Source organism: Tarenaya hassleriana, unplaced genomic scaffold, assembly GCF_000463585.1.
Source record: "Tarenaya hassleriana unplaced genomic scaffold, ASM46358v1 Cleome33, whole genome shotgun sequence".
Lineage (NCBI taxonomy): Eukaryota > Viridiplantae > Streptophyta > Magnoliopsida > Brassicales > Cleomaceae > Tarenaya > Tarenaya hassleriana.
Window position 1 is genome coordinate 831,358 of NW_010966459.1, and position 15,442 is coordinate 846,799.

At 38.2% G+C, this 15,442-nt stretch overlaps 3 protein-coding genes across 5 annotated transcripts; 1 reads left to right on the forward strand and 2 right to left on the reverse strand.

The window, feature by feature from the left end:
• Nucleotides 1-1,742: 1,742 nt before the first annotated feature.
• Nucleotides 1,743-4,292, forward strand: LOC104821411 (NAC domain-containing protein 101). Of its 2 annotated transcripts, XM_010552281.1 has the most exons (4): nt 1,743-1,943; nt 2,616-2,790; nt 2,902-3,402; nt 3,481-4,292. In XM_010552281.1, exons 1-4 carry the CDS (start codon nt 1,935-1,937, stop codon nt 3,741-3,743), a joined length of 948 nt encoding a protein of 315 aa, XP_010550583.1. In that variant the 5' UTR covers nt 1,743-1,934; the 3' UTR covers nt 3,744-4,292. The 2 variants fall into 2 exon arrangements, with proteins under 2 accessions (XP_010550583.1, XP_010550582.1); XM_010552280.1 differs by having other exon boundaries at nt 2,902-4,292.
• Nucleotides 4,157-6,952, reverse strand: LOC104821410 (BAG family molecular chaperone regulator 7). Its single transcript, XM_010552279.2, has 3 exons — nt 5,930-6,952; nt 4,728-5,018; nt 4,157-4,599 (listed from the first exon to the last, which is right to left on the reverse strand). The coding sequence occupies exons 1-3, from the start codon at nt 6,809-6,811 to the stop codon at nt 4,396-4,398; spliced, it is 1,377 nt and encodes a 458-aa protein (XP_010550581.1). The 5' UTR covers nt 6,812-6,952; the 3' UTR covers nt 4,157-4,395.
• Nucleotides 6,953-9,826: 2,874 nt separating this feature from the next.
• LOC104821412 (putative glycerol-3-phosphate transporter 1) lies at nt 9,827-12,700 on the reverse strand. Of its 2 annotated transcripts, none has more exons than XM_010552282.2 (3): nt 12,492-12,700; nt 10,634-11,671; nt 9,827-10,545 (listed from the first exon to the last, which is right to left on the reverse strand). In XM_010552282.2, exons 2-3 carry the CDS (start codon nt 11,622-11,624, stop codon nt 9,959-9,961), a joined length of 1,578 nt encoding a protein of 525 aa, XP_010550584.1. In that variant the 5' UTR covers nt 11,625-11,671; nt 12,492-12,700; the 3' UTR covers nt 9,827-9,958. The 2 variants fall into 2 exon arrangements, with proteins under 2 accessions (XP_010550584.1, XP_010550586.1); XM_010552284.2 differs by lacking the exon at nt 12,492-12,700 and adding an exon at nt 12,248-12,382.
• Between the last annotated feature and the right edge of the window lie 2,742 nt (nt 12,701-15,442).

Below are 15,442 nucleotides of genomic sequence, written 5' to 3' on the forward strand. Positions count from 1 at the left end.
CGAAGCATTCTTTACCGTGAAGATATATTTAGTCATTATATATTTCTTATTACATACACACGCGTACACATATGCATATGAATATGCAAGTATACATATCTATATTTTTACAGTTACAGTTTAGTTAATTAACCAATGAAAAAACAAACACAAACACGCAGTCCAATTTTTTTTATCTTTAATTAAATTCAGCATATGTTCCACAATCTTCGGACATAATATTTTTTCCATCAAATATTAAAACTTTAAAAATTATCTATAGTCCAATCTTCTCAACCCCATTCCCATTACCTGGCCCGTGGGATGGTCCGCACCTCACGTGATGCACGTGATGGCCCCTGAAAATGTGGGCCCATGCCCCGGCCCAAGATCATTGGTTGCTGGTGGAAAAGCTGAGAGATAATAGTGGCTAAACGGGCCACGCCGGAGCACATTCGGTGGGACCCATTTGCGTTAGCTTCAGCCACAATATAGTATTGGCTCGTAACGGTTGAGCCGGATTTTTCTTTAAACCGTCTTAACCGGATCGGAGGGTACTTGCGGGGGACTGTCGGTTACTGGGCCCCACATTTCCACATTTTGTCCAAATCATAAAAATGGTTCGGAGAGTTACATATATTTTTAGATTTAGTTAATTGAGTTTTAAGTTTTTTAATACTTTTTCCTTAACAAATACGCAGGAAAAATGGGTTACGAAATCCCAATGCACAAGAAAAATATTAGCGAATGATACGTTAATAATAATAAAAGCAAAACGCAACTCTTCGCTGTTTGATTTTTTAGACGTTAATAGTAATAATACGCCTATATATATATATATATATACACACACACACAGACTAAAATCAAAATAAACCAAAAGGATAGTTATAGTGGTGGCAATGCAAGTGGACATAGAGGCGTATTGCTCACGGAGCACACGATATATGAATTATAATTCAATCTCTTTATATATATATATATATATATATATATATATATATATTATCTATATACAGACAATTCACTATCGATTATAGAAGAATGAGAGAACAGGTCTAAACCCTAGGCCATGATGAATCCAAAGGATCGATTGTCCACACACACACACACATGTATATATATATATATATATATCACACTAACCTTTATTTTATATGTATATATATATATATATATAGAAAAAAGAAGTGTAGGTGTTGGGTCGGATATAAATTTGGTAGGGACAAAGGTAGGGCCCAAAGAAGCCGCACCCATTGCACTTTTGGGCTGCGAGGATGTTTCTGTGCCATTACGTCACTACTCACATCACGCCACGATTTTACTTATAATTTGTTGTGTTTTTAAATTGGACAAAAAAATTTACTTTATAATGAATATGAATATGTAATATTTTATATATATAGTCTGAAAATAATACAGAAAAAAAGATGTCTCGTGTCATTCAGAAAGCCGATATAAAGAAAAACTCCTAGAAAAATATTATTTCTTTCTCACACACGATGTACAAACTTGTACAATAATCCAGGTTGAGTGATAGCGATTGTTGTGTATATATATATATATATACAACAACAAAATATTCTTAATAAAATAATAAAAACAAGCATAAAAGGTGAGTCCACAAAAGACAAAACAAAAGTTATTTATTTTTCATCATCTAGGGTTTTTAATTTCTCTCTTATTCATTAGTAATTATCAGCATATGTCGCGTGCGTGTGTATATATATGAAGATTGAAAGCCCGCAATCTCATCGACCATTCCTGAGTTCCTCGGGATTTGATCGGACAAGATTGTTCTTGAGATCACAAGAACGAACACTTCCAGTTCAGTTCCCGAGGTTACGATCCTTCGGTCTCTTTGTCTTCTATATCCTCAAGTAACCCACAAAACAAAGAGAAAATAGTCCGAGTTTTTTTCAAGATTTGGAGAAAGAACGCATATCAGTTCCTCGATGTTTCAGGTAAGATTATTCTCCCTCTCTCTCTCTCTATATATATATATATATATTCAGGTATATACGATTTTGTGTATGTGTCGTGTATATATATGATTTGTGGCTTCGATATGTTTCGTAGATGAAAATAGGGGTTTTAGGTTTTTTTTTCTTCTTGTGTAGGAATTCGGGGTTATAGTTCAAGATGTTCCTAGTTGGCAAAAAACACCGTATGATATATTGTTTTGGATGAAACGATCGAATTGGCTTTTTTTTACATGCATGGATGATCATCATGGTATCTCGTATTGTAATATTTAGGGTTTCATACCAAATACATTTTGTGTGTGTGTGTGTGTGTGTCTATATATATATATAACTTTGCAAATATATTACGAGGGATATAATAAGATATGAGTTGCACCATCATTTTCATTAACGCTTCATCCGGAAAAAAAATGATTATACATGTTTTTATAAGACTAGAGATAATTCACACCATGACGTGCGTGGAAAGATTTAATCGACGTACTTTCACTTGATTACATATCTCCTGCTTGATTTTTGGTATACTGAAAATAATCATGAGCACTCTTATATTTATATATATATAGTTTTAGAGTAATCAATTGCATTATAATGCCTAACTCTATGTAATAATCAGAAGTATATCACTGTTTGTACAATTCATGGGTGCAGGAGAGCATAGAAATGACGGAGATGTTCTTGCATATCCCACCCGGTTACAGATTTCATCCGACCGACGAAGAACTCGTCGATTATTACCTCAGGAAAAAGGTTGCATGTCCTGGAATGGAACTCAACGTCATCAAAGATGTCGATCTCTACAAAATCGAGCCATGGGACATTCAACGTATATATATACACACATATACACCGTTTTTGTGTCAAAAAGCTTTATATATCAAGCAGTACGAGTTTATCGATCATATATGTGTGTATATAACTGAGGTTTTATATACAGAGATATGCGGGAGAGGCAATGGAGAAGAGAGGGAGTGGTATTTCTTCAGCCACAAGGACAAGAAGTATCCGACGGGTACCCGTACTAATAGAGCCACGGCCTCGGGGTTTTGGAAAGCCACGGGACGGGACAAGGCCATATACGCGAAGCACGACTTGATCGGTATGAGGAAGACGCTCGTGTTCTACAAAGGCCGAGCCCCGAACGGACATAAATCCGACTGGATAATGCACGAATACCGCCTCGAGACGGACGAAAACGGTCCACCTCAAGAGGAAGGTTGGGCTGTTTGTCGAGTGTTCAAGAAGAAACCGATCACAACGAGTAACGATTTCAAGAATCGGAGATTGATAAATGTTGGAGATCAAGAATCGTGGTTCACTACTCAAATAAACTCGTCCATGAGATATCATCACCATCTTCCACCTCTTCTGGAAAGCCCTAGAACGTTCCAAGCATCATCATCATCATCGGAAGATGATCATAATAGTACCATCTATGGTATGATACATGGAAGCAGCAATGACCCACCACCACCAAGCACATTGAATAAATATCCTTCGTTTTTGTCCGAAACAGGAGATCAAGATCATGACGTTAATGTTGCCAGTGAGATGATGATGATGATGAACACGAGCAGTGATCATCATCCACTCGTGGATTGGCGAGATCTCGACAAGTTTGTTGCTTCTCAGCTAATGAACCAAGAAGTCGACGAAGAAATCAGCAAAGCGAACGGTTCGGATTCGTCGCAAGAAACATTTCATCGTGTCTCGGACAAGCAAGGAAAGCTTCCATTGAATGCATCTTCTGGATCGTGTCCGCTCTATCCCTGGAAGTGATATATCGCTATATATATATATGTGATATATATACACATAAAGAGCACTCGAAGCTGCGTGTATATGTAAATATACAGAAGCCTATATCCGTACAAGCATGGTACCTCACCGAAGGCTCGCGTTTTACGTGCCATTATTGGGATTCATACACGTGGTAAGGTTAATTATTCATTAAGCAAACCATATATATATATATATATATATATATATATATGTGTGTGTGTGTGTGTGTGTAACTTTGCAATTATCTATACTTTTTAACTTAAGTAATTGGTCGACACTGAAAATGGGAAGCGCACGTGATTAATGAAAGCGGGTTTCATGTAATATACACATGCATCACACAAACAAATAAATCCATGCCGCAATTTCAGTCCTTAAATCTATAAAAGGATGAAAATTCACACACAAAAAACGAAGAGAGACCATATAAGCAACACAGCATAAGCATGTTCGATTACGAGGGTCCATACCAACAAGTGGGAAAATCCAAAAGGATAACAAGACACAGAGACAGACAACTAGTTAGAGAAAGTGACATTAACGAAACAGAACAGAACAGAACAGAACACTCTTCTCTGAAAATGTCGGGTACCAGACATTAAAATCTCACCAGACAGGACGCGACGGTGCCACCATTAAGTGACACTGCTCATTCGTCGGTTTCGAGCATATTGACAATCTGAGTCACGCCCTCCGCTATCTCTTTGCGGATAAGGCTGTCCGGCATGTCGAACGTCCTTCTCTTCAGCGACCCCAAGTTCCCCGCTGGCTGCTGCGGGTCTACCACTTCCAGCATTGCTTCCAGCTCCTCTATCATCGATCTCTTCGCCCCTCTCACCATCACATCAACTCCCTGATAAAATCTCACACCCACATCATTCCAGAGATGTCTCCTTTTTGGAACTCATGACTCGAAATGCTCACATTGAAGAGAGCATGCATGACTATAACATCAAAGAACTGCATATAGTGTGGAAATACCTCGATGGCGTCGACAGTGAGGAGGAGAACGATGATTCTTTCCGAGAATTTCTGGCGCTCCTCTGCATCCCGGCCAATGAGGCGTCGGTAGTTGAAGTTGTGAAAATCAGCTCTTATCTCCTTCAGTTTGGTCTTTGCAACAGCTAGCTCCCGAAGTGCACGCAGGGCTTTGGACCGGCGAATCAGATAAGCTCTAAAGGCCCTCTGTATCATCAGGGCAGCTTCTTCGGGTGCCAATTCCTTCTTCTTCCCCTTCTTGCTCCTAACCGCTCCCGTTCTTTTGGCAAACGCCTTTTTCCCGCCACCATTAAAGGCACAAAAAACAACATATCAAGGTCTCAAAGGGAAGTACAAATGAGGATATTACTAGGCAATATAGAAGCCCCTTTCAGAAATTCTTTTAATTTGATAGGATGGATCAAGAAAGCACGGTGAAGGAAGCCTTTCAAGAACATATTACTCCTACAAGTGAAGTGAACAAGGGATTTGCTCCGTTATCTTAGCTAACTCCGCAAATGCTGTCAGAGCATCTAAGTCTACACTCCAATTAGGATCACACTATCACAAAGAAAAATGCAACTTCGGCAGGCACTAAACCCCGGATAGCCAAAAATAACTTGATTCATATAAGCAAACGGAGAATGACCCGAAGCAGGATTTCAAAAACCGAAACAGCATAATATACAGCAAAAGAATGCATTTGAAGATCTTGCCACACAAAAGTAGGCGGATGCTGTTGAAACAAGCCCTCACACGATAACATCAACCAAGAAAAACAACTTACATAACTAACATAATTAAAATGCAGGAGGGTCCTTCACTACGACACATCGAAATGAGACATTTTTTGGGCTTGAACTTATTCTCATGGTGAAATAGCTTATTTCCCTCAACTAAACTTAACTAGCAGAATCAGCTTCATCACTATTTTACTCGAACATTGTGTAAAAATCAAAACTTCAGGCTCATCCCCAGATTCTTACAACCTGTATTGAAACTATCTACGGCTACAAAGTCTCACATCTATCGGATGGAATCGCTATCAAATTTCCACAGGACAAGCAAGCGAGAAGTATGACTTATTCACATTCAGATGCATGTAACCTATCAGTAGAAAAGAAAAGGTCGGAACTTGGAATTAGCTCAACGCATTGCACGAATATGGAATCTGTCACGGGGCGAAATGGTAAGACTGACGGTACCTTCCTGAGAACGACGGCTCCATGGTTGTCTTGCTCATCTTCTTCCTCGATCACCACCACACGCGTTTTCTCCTTCTTCTTGCTCTTCTTCTCTTTCTTCTCCTTCCCCGAGTTCTCTGCGTCCCCGCCATTAGAAGCCTTGACCGACTTTATCTCCGCCGTCCATTTGTAGTCCCTCTTCTTCTTCTCCGCCGCCGCCGCCTTCGTCTTCCTCACGACCACAAACTCGCGCTCAGTATCCTTTTTCCCGCCCTTAACCTCCGCCGTCCACTTGTACTTCCTCTCCGCCGGGCCCTCGATCTCCGCCTCCCACCTGTACTTCCGCTCCGACGCAGCGCCGCCGAGATCCGCCTCCCACTTGTACTTCCTCTCCGGCGGACCATTGATCTCCGCCTCCCACCGGTACTTCCGCTCCGACGCAGCGCCGCCGAGATCCGCCTCCCATTTGTACTTCCTCTCCGACGGACCATCGAACTCCGCCTCCCATTTGTACTTCCGCTCCCCAGAACCCTTGATCTCCTTCGTCAACTTGTACTTCCGGTCACAGTCGGAGATCCCGGGGCTGACCAACCGGTCAAACTTGCATTCCAGAGCAGAAACCCGGTCGCAGAGGTAGTGCAATGGAAGCTCCGGCTCCAATCTCCGGGAAATCCTCTGGTACGTGCAGCGCGCCGGAGTTTTGTCGACCCGGACCAGATCGGCGACGTCGTCGAATAGATCATGCGGGCTAGGGTTAGCGAAATCGAGACAGAGGCCGAGATCGTCAACTTCAACGAGGGAAGGAAACCCTAGAAATGGCGGTTCCTCAAAGGGGGTTTCACGGAAAAGGAGAGGAGAGGAGTAAAAGGGCTGGAAGACGTCGATCCTGCGGGGCCAGCTCATGGTATGATCCGAAGATGGGTGTGGTTTTGGTCGAATCGGGACTGCGAACTCAATGAGTCGTGGCGAGTCGAAGCTATGGAAGAGAATGACTGATGACGAGTGTTAAAAATAGAGCACTTTGGATTCGTAAAAGGGGCAGGCTTTTAGATCGATGGAAAAGAAAGAAGAAGATGACAAAGTTGGGAACTTTACGAGGAGAGAGAGGGAAAGGGACGAACGGTCAAAAAGGTTGTTCCTCGGGGTAATTTTGGAATTGGCCGTGAAACCATGATTTTGTAAAATTTTATCTATTATAAAAAAAATCACGTTTCTGGTTAAAAAATTAATATTTATGATAGTAAGAAAATGTCAGAACTTATTTTTTAAAGAAATTAAAGTTCAAATTAAAATGTCAATTTGGTGTGGAATTAATGAGGCGCTCAATTCATGAATTTTTTTTAATTGAGTTGGATTGTTTGATTTGCTAATTTGGTATATTTATTACTTTTATATAGATAGTAGAACGTGTAATAGAATCTCATATAACCAAAACAAACAAATAAATAAGAGAGCAGTTGTCATGACATTAATGACAACAACCAAAACGAAATATTCGGCAGGATAATTACGTCATTTTCGAACATGTAGACGCTTTGGTTGGTTAATGTAGATAAAATGGAAAATTCCAATGGGCTCAACAAAAATAAAGGATGTAGAGATAGCGAAAGGACGAAAAAGTCCCTGCGGGACTTAGATATTACGCCGACAAGAGAATCTTTCGATGGGATTACAACCTGGCAAAGATGGCACGTGGATTTCAGGCAGTGTTCATGGGCCCACGAGACAAAACCCTTTGTGTATTTATTGGGCTTCAATCCAATAACAACGAAAACTTAGATTATAACACATGCCCTCCTAGGTCAGGCTCATGCACCGTCAATCATGCTGACGTGTATTGAATCGCGTTAACGTAATCATTGGGCTTGATTAGGCATATTGAGCTTAATTGGGCCCAGTCCTCAACCAAACTTATAATGGTTTCATTCTGCTTATATTTTCATTAAAAAAATAATTATAAGCATATGATAAAAAGGGAAATCTCTTATCAATGAATTCAAGTGGCAGCTTACTAGTTTTTTTGTAAAGTTGGGAAAACTAACAAAAAGACGCCGACGTTTCCGTTGCGTCTGCCGAGGCTTTGCCTGTTTTTCTTTTCTTTTTCGTTTTTTTTTATAAATATTTCACTTTTAATTTCATAACAATTAAAAAATCTATAATATATATTTAACACGTCCGATTAGGGATAGTTACCATACAAGTATCTAAAAATATTTACGGCGTTCTGATTTGCATTTCAATCTTTTGGATATTACTGTGTAAAAATCTGAAAAAAATAATTAAATATTATTTTATAAAGTTTAATAAATATATTTGATATTTTATCATTAATATAATAATAATAATTTTTATTTTAAAAAATGAAAAGAAATTTATATAATATTTAGTAAATATAAATTGTATTTTTTATAATTATATAGGCTCTATTTAATTATATATGTACTTGAAATATTGTGATTTGAATCCGATTTAGTGATAATCTCTATTTACATCCACAAAAACTAGAATTCAAGGTATTTATGAAAGGATAATTTGAGCCGTTTAACTAAATTGCGTCCACTTTTTATAAAATCGAAATTCATGAAACAAATCTATGTAAGCTGACCAATTAGATACATACATATACTGTATATTGTATATATGTGTCTTTTTGGAAATTTTTAAATTTTAATATTTATTTAAAGGAAACATGTAATGGGATCTGATTCACCAGTGATTAATAAAAGATGCTAATCTACGTATAGTGATTACAAAGCTAATCAATTTAATTAAACTGTGGTCCTAACAATAAAGGTATTAATTAATATAACACGTCATCTGAGGCGATCAAAAGAATCAAATGCTGCGGTCTAGAATGACCATGAAGATAGTGGTTAATCAAGGTTTGTGGTCCTTAACCTTTCTTAGAAACATATATTAATATTTTAAAATTCATATCTCGATGGTTAATCAGGTGCTGTTTAATACTTTATTAAGCTAATGGGCTTACATCATTTCCATGACTTTGCTATACACGCATATATGTATATATTATTCAAATGTAGGCATAATGGAAGTCGTCATCTTGCCGACCAGAGGTGGTATGACAATATAATAATCCTTTACGTATTGGGTTCTCGAGTAATTGGAATGTACATTCGAAAACATAAACGTATTTATAGTATATATTTTACATAGTTTATGTTTATTAAAAAGCATCGGAACACATGAACGCAACGTATTTGTATACTTTTTTTTAATAATAGTTTTATTATATATATTTCATTGACTTAAAAGCGTTTTTAGAGGATGGCTAATTTATAATGATTGGAACAAAATAATCGAAATCGATTCTAATAAATCTCAATGATATGGTACGCTGAATAATGTGTGTGGTGGGGTCAGGCGGGGACACCAATTTATTTAAAAAAATATTATTCTATTTGATATTTCGAAAATTTACATGAATTTCCAACTTGCCTTAAATCCTGGTGTGTTTTAAAGAATCATTGCAATTCGTAAACCATTATTCCATTTTCTATCTATCAACTTATTTATTTGTTTGTGTAAGTGTATTTAACTTTAGATATCCAACACAACTTGCCTGCAAATTAAGTAATGTAAAATTATAGATTTTTGTTTTTCCATAGTATTCTAATGGTCAATTTTAATTATAGACATATCATAAATAAATTTCAATATTTAAATCATTCGTTTACTTGAACGAAATGAATTTTCATAGAAGAATTTAAAAAAGCGATAATTTAACTCTAAAAGTTGGATAGTGAAACAAGAAAAAGAGTACCGCTAATCACACAAGGGCCAAGTTGCATGTCAAGTTGTTTGTCAGTTTTCATAATGCAATTTTGTTTTGTTTTTTTTTTTGCCAAAATTGCATACCAAATCATCAAACTCATTTTTTTTAAAGACGTTTGTGCAGAAAAAAAAAACTTTTTCTTTGATAATTTCACGGCCTAAATCGACAAATACATATTACATATATATATATATATTACAACACAATCTCTGTACTAAAAAAAATCATAACCCAAAAGTCACGGTCACGGTGGGTCACACTTCAAGCACGTGACCCAGATCCGCCGGGGACCTACATCCCTCCGGTGAAGCCGACGTTGACTCCGGTCGTGACTCGGCGATCTTCTCGGCTACTTCCACCCTAACAAGCCTCGTCAGCAACAGTCCCGCCACGAGCGCCGATCCCATCAGCATCGTGAAAACGGCGCTCCAGCTCCTGGACGAGATGTAGCCGGTGAGCAACGGACCCACGGCGGCTCCGACGGAACCCGTCCCGTCGATAATGGCGGTCACCGTCGCAAGTGCTCGTGAGTTTCCTTTCAACGAGCTGTGAGTACCGAGGTCGGCCGACACTGCCGTCGTGATCAGCGCGTACGGTCCGTTCACGAACATGCCCGTTAGGAACATGAGTGCTGCGTTCGCGGTTAGAGAGACATGCCCGTAGCTCCGGTAGAAAAAAAGGGCCGGAATCGCACCGTACATGAAGCTGGCCGCGGTTATTGCCCTTGCTCCTAGGTGGTCGGAGATGTATCCGGCTAGGATTCCTCCGACCACACCTCCGACGTCGAATAACGTCGACAGGTTTCCGGCCGTTTCGTCAGATAAGTACTGCCCGTTGATCGCTGGAAAGATCATTCGAAAATGTCAGAAGAAATCGAACTGATAAACATAAACAGGTAGACGGATTTGATCTGAAGTTAAACCAATCACCTGTGTGGCTGACGTAAAACGGGAGCCAGTAGAGGAAAGTGTACGCGACCAATTTGGCGAAAAAGAGGCAGAGAGCGAAAGGGGCGACGCCGGGAATTCTCCAGGCTTCGAGGAATCCGACGGCTCTTTTCTTGGTATCAGTATCTGAATCCGACGAACTCAAGAGAGGCTCGTTTATAAATTCTCCGATTTTCTCAAACGAGCTGGAATCATCCTCGTCTTTCTCCGCCCCTACTGATTCTGGATTTACAGGCAAGAAAGCAAAATTCACCAACCCGATAAACACGATTAAGATACCGGGAATCATGAACGACCATCCCCAGCCGTATCTTAACATCGCCGCAGCAATCAACGATCCCATGATGTTTCCGACCGATGTGTGCGCGTTCCATATGCCCATAATCAGACCCCTCTTCTTCTTAGTAAACCAGTTTCCGACAACAGCCACCACCGAGGGCCAACCGGTCGACTGAAACAATCCGGCGAGCATTTGAACGAACAGGAAGTAGTAAAAGCTGTGGATGTTGGCCCAGTATCCGACACCAAAGAGCGAGGTAAACAAACCGGTTCCTAACATCCCGATTGTCAGAAAGATTCTCAAGTTCATCCTGTCTCCCAAATGTCCAGCGAAATACATCCCGAAGGCGTAAATCGCGAGGAACGCGACATCGATCTCCCCAAGTAAGACCGTGCCATCGGGTCCATTAAACGGAGCCCAACCTCCTCCGTTCTTGCCGGGAGTTCGGAGGTAATTCAACCTCAGGAGGAACGATGTCAATCCTGTCTCGGAGGACTGAGGATCGAGCGTGCTCTTCACAATGCTGGTGGTTTTCCTCGTGGCGTGATAGCTCGTGTAGGCGAGAAACGTCACGAGCAAGACGATTGCACGGTACGCGTTGTACGAAAGCTTGGAACCCTTTACGTGCTCCAAGAACCGGATTCCGACAGGCTTGGTTTCGCTCTCCGGCGCCGGTTGAAACGCGGAACCCATGTAGAGGAGACGATCGAAACAGAGACTGAGTCTTGGAACACAGTGATCTGCAAAGACAGGACATGAACGAGTTTAACAACAGATGCAAGAGTAGTTAAATACTGATACAGAATTATATGTATGTATCCTCTGGGATCACGAAGAGTTATATTCCTCGGAATCGCGAAACGTGTGGTTGCCACAGAGACTTCACATTTAAAAAAGATTTTAGGAGAAAAAAATTCGGACGACAATCGCAATCAACGACTGGGTATGCTCTTTGAGGAATCTAATTTCGATTTTCCCGGACTTAATTTCTAATCTTCACCCTTAACGAATTCAGATTCGTTACCGAATCATTTCGAACTCGTAAGTTTGTGCGAGACTGTAATCCAAATTCAAGTCGATACGGGAAAAAAAAGGGAGAGAAAACAGAGCACAGAATCGGAATATTCATCGGCGGTAAGAAGAAAGAAGCCCAGAAAATTCATCGAAGCATCAAATCCAGAAAATATTTACGACTTGTGATTCGATTATGCTTTTGTTTAATTGATTAACAAAACCATCAACGAACAGTTCTAATCAGATTTCAGAATAATAGAAAGCTGACTACGATTTGAATTAACAGCAATGATTCCGCGTACCTTCACGAAGATGAAGGAGATCTAACGACAGAGACGCACGTATGATGAATCTTAAGAGACATGGAAAAAAATCTTTGAAACTTCATTCTTAATTGCTTACACAATCCGAAGAATATTCCATCGGACAAAAAAATATCCCCCCAGAAAAAAATGGAAGAAAACTTCAAACAGATTTGACCGGGTAGCAGGAAAATTCAAAACTCAATGAAGAACACAAAAAAGGGAAAAGACAGCGATTACTTACCCCTTTGTCAAGCTCTGAAGCTTCTTCTCTCAAGGAGCAAAGCGCTTGCTTCCTTATCTTTCTTTTCTCTCTCTCTATTTCTCTCGCGGTGATTCTCGAGCTTTCTCTCTCTAGAAACTGAAAATCTGGAAGAAAATTTTTCGGTTGCTTAAAGAAGCGAGAAACGCTTTGACACGCTTTGGACCTCCAAGCAACGGGCAATGTTTTATAGCTCCGAGCTCAACGTCGATGGATGATGCAATTAACAATTCATTTTTATTTGAAGTTCCTCAGAATTTACACTTTTACCCTCCATCCCAATCTTTACCATGCCCCATCGATTTACCATTTTTGCCCTTCGTATTTTTTTTAAAAAAAAGAAAGATTGTACGATCAAAGATAATATAAATATCTGTGAAATCACGATGTGCACTGCATATCCTTTTCATTCCTCCCGACGATAATATAATTAAATAAATAATATTTAACTTATTAAACGACAATTTTTTTTACAGCATTTATTGAGCTTTATGGAAGTTAATATTCAATTATTATACCAAAAAAAAGAGTTAATATTCAATTAAAAATATTAAAACGATTGGACATCCGTGTACCCGATCACGTGAAACAGGCAATAATGAAGATCATATATATAGAAAAAAATAATGCAATAAAAATACATGAAAAGTATATCTACCTATTGAGACTTCATTAATGGAAATATTATATATATCTTGAAAACGATATATTATTGTAATGGAGAATAAGCTGGGAATTTGCGTTAGGTATATATATTTGACTTTTTTTTTTAAGTTATGCTTTTCGTTTTCATTTGCTGCTAATAATCACAATTATATGCCCTCCTGAATTGGACAAACATAAAATATTAAATATCATTATTCCTAGCATTTCCATTACTGAGATCAGTATCTCGTTCCAAACAAATTTTAGTTCAGAGTAACGTGGATTAGAAACAGGGTAACAATATACATACACTCAATTTATCAAAAAATGAATTTAAAATTTTAATTATTCACAATTCTTAAATATACGCATCTCTTTAATAATTAAAACGTGGAACAAAATTTATTTTTTTAAAAAAATCTATTTATAGAAAAATGATAAAAGCTTTATAAAAATGTCTAAAACCGTAATTTTATTAATTTATGGCTCTCTAACTCAATTTAGAATATGTTAAACATTGAAGTTATGATCGAAAATTTTAAATAATAAAGAATGATTTTTTTATACTTTTGTAAATATTGAAATTTATTTGGATTAATAATTAAGTGATCTAGCTAATTATATATTATTTTATAATATGCTTATGTATTTATAATGCACTATATTTAGGATATGATAATTTAACCAAAAATATAATTTTAAATGTTTTTGTAAATTTGTATTTTTATTTTATTTTTTCATTTTATCTAATGATTTGAGTTTTAAAACGGACTTTTTATTTTTATTTTTTATTAAATATTTAAAATAGAATGGAAAAAGAACGATAACCGGTATACATGTTCGGTTTGACGTACCAAACCGAAACTCACTAGCATAATAATTACAGACGTCAGATAGGATGCAACTCATCCAACGGTGGCAGAGGCGTCTGCACACGTGGCACTCATTTTCTCGAGATTCTGAAAAGACGCATCACAAGGGTATTTTCGTGAAACCGCATAAAGTTCGCGGGGCCCGGTCACAGCTTCACCGTAATTTCCAAAAGAAGCCAGGGGTAATTACGTCACTGTGAAATTATAGGTCAAGAAAGCGCGCGTGAGCAATAAGACGGAGGGCATATTCGCATATGCCGAGGGAATTATCCCAAACGTGCAGCGTATATGCTCTGAAAACATTCGGGCCCATTGTTTGCCACGTGTAAGTACGGAAATCATGACATGGCAGAAGTAGTGGATATTGGTTTAAGGATTCTCGATGACGTCAGACTCCACCGCCGACGTGGCGACCCGGGGTGCTCGTCCTCCAGGAACTGATTATAAAATAGGATTATATATCAGGCGCTATTAATATAAAGATACAATTTCAAATTATGTATTAACTACAAATTATATATTGTAAAACAAGAATACATTTTATATGCATAATTGATTTAATTTAATGCTCAAATTCAAAATGTAAACTAATTTTTGGATGGGAAAATGACTTTGCAAAAAAAAAATGTCATATCTTGTGGACAGTGTCTACCGAGTCAGGCCCAAGCTCGTTCACACTTCACAATGGTGGCCCAAAATTGAACGGACAGTGACGAACAGCCACGTGGACAGGTTACACGTGGGGCCCATCTATTATTCTATTATTAATATCATAAACTATATGGGTTTGGCAGTATGTAAATGTAAATTACTAATTAATTTCGTGTCTCCATGTAAAAATAGCACATGAAATGATTAATTAACAAAATTCATCGAATTAATAAACCGACAACTCTTACAAAACATTTCAAATTTATTACGAGGTACATCCGCCGAAAGACGAGACCGATATCTTATTCCAAATTCAGGGATGTACAGTTGAAATAATTCTAAAGCAAAATTCCGAGCATGGCATATCCATAACAATAAAAAAAGAGACGGATAAAATCATTATTACGTGAGTAAAATAGACTATGTATGTATGTATGTATGTATGTATGTATGGGAAGGGTATCGATTCATACTTCCAAATATGGACACAAGAAGATTGAAGATAAGGTTTTATGGGTTTTATTTATTATTTTGGATTCATATGATTATATTATTATTTTTATATTTATGGAGGGATTTGCCAGTGTCGATGTGTCCTTCAACGTGACCCTTCGATTCGAAGGTTCTGTTGTTTTTATATAGATACTGACTGATATCATGTGTACTCTACTGTCTTCGCGACATTTCTTCCTTGGTTTATCTATATTATATGGTTTTCATGCATAAATATTTAGAAATGGTTGTCAATATATATATATATATATA

Bases quoted from the DNA above. Each gene is read 5' to 3' on its own strand.
- LOC104821412 (XM_010552282.2), bottom strand. From the start codon at position 11,624: ATGGGTTCCGCGTTTCAACCGGCGCCGGAGAGCGAAACCAAGCCTGTC. The intron at 10,546-10,633 runs GTGATTGGTTTA...TGATCTTTCCAG, and splicing joins GTTTTACGTCAGCCACACAG to CGATCAACGGGCAGTACTTA.
- LOC104821411 (XM_010552280.1), top strand. The intron at 2,791-2,901 runs GTATATATATAC...TTTTATATACAG, and splicing joins CGAGCCATGGGACATTCAAC to AGATATGCGGGAGAGGCAAT.
- LOC104821410 (XM_010552279.2), bottom strand. From the start codon at position 6,811: ATGAGCTGGCCCCGCAGGATCGACGTCTTCCAGCCCTTTTACTCCTCT. The intron at 5,019-5,929 runs GTACCGTCAGTC...GGCGGGAAAAAG, and splicing joins GAGCCGTCGTTCTCAGGAAG to GCGTTTGCCAAAAGAACGGG. The intron at 4,600-4,727 runs GTATTTCCACAC...AGATTTTATCAG, and splicing joins TCACTGTCGACGCCATCGAG to GGAGTTGATGTGATGGTGAG.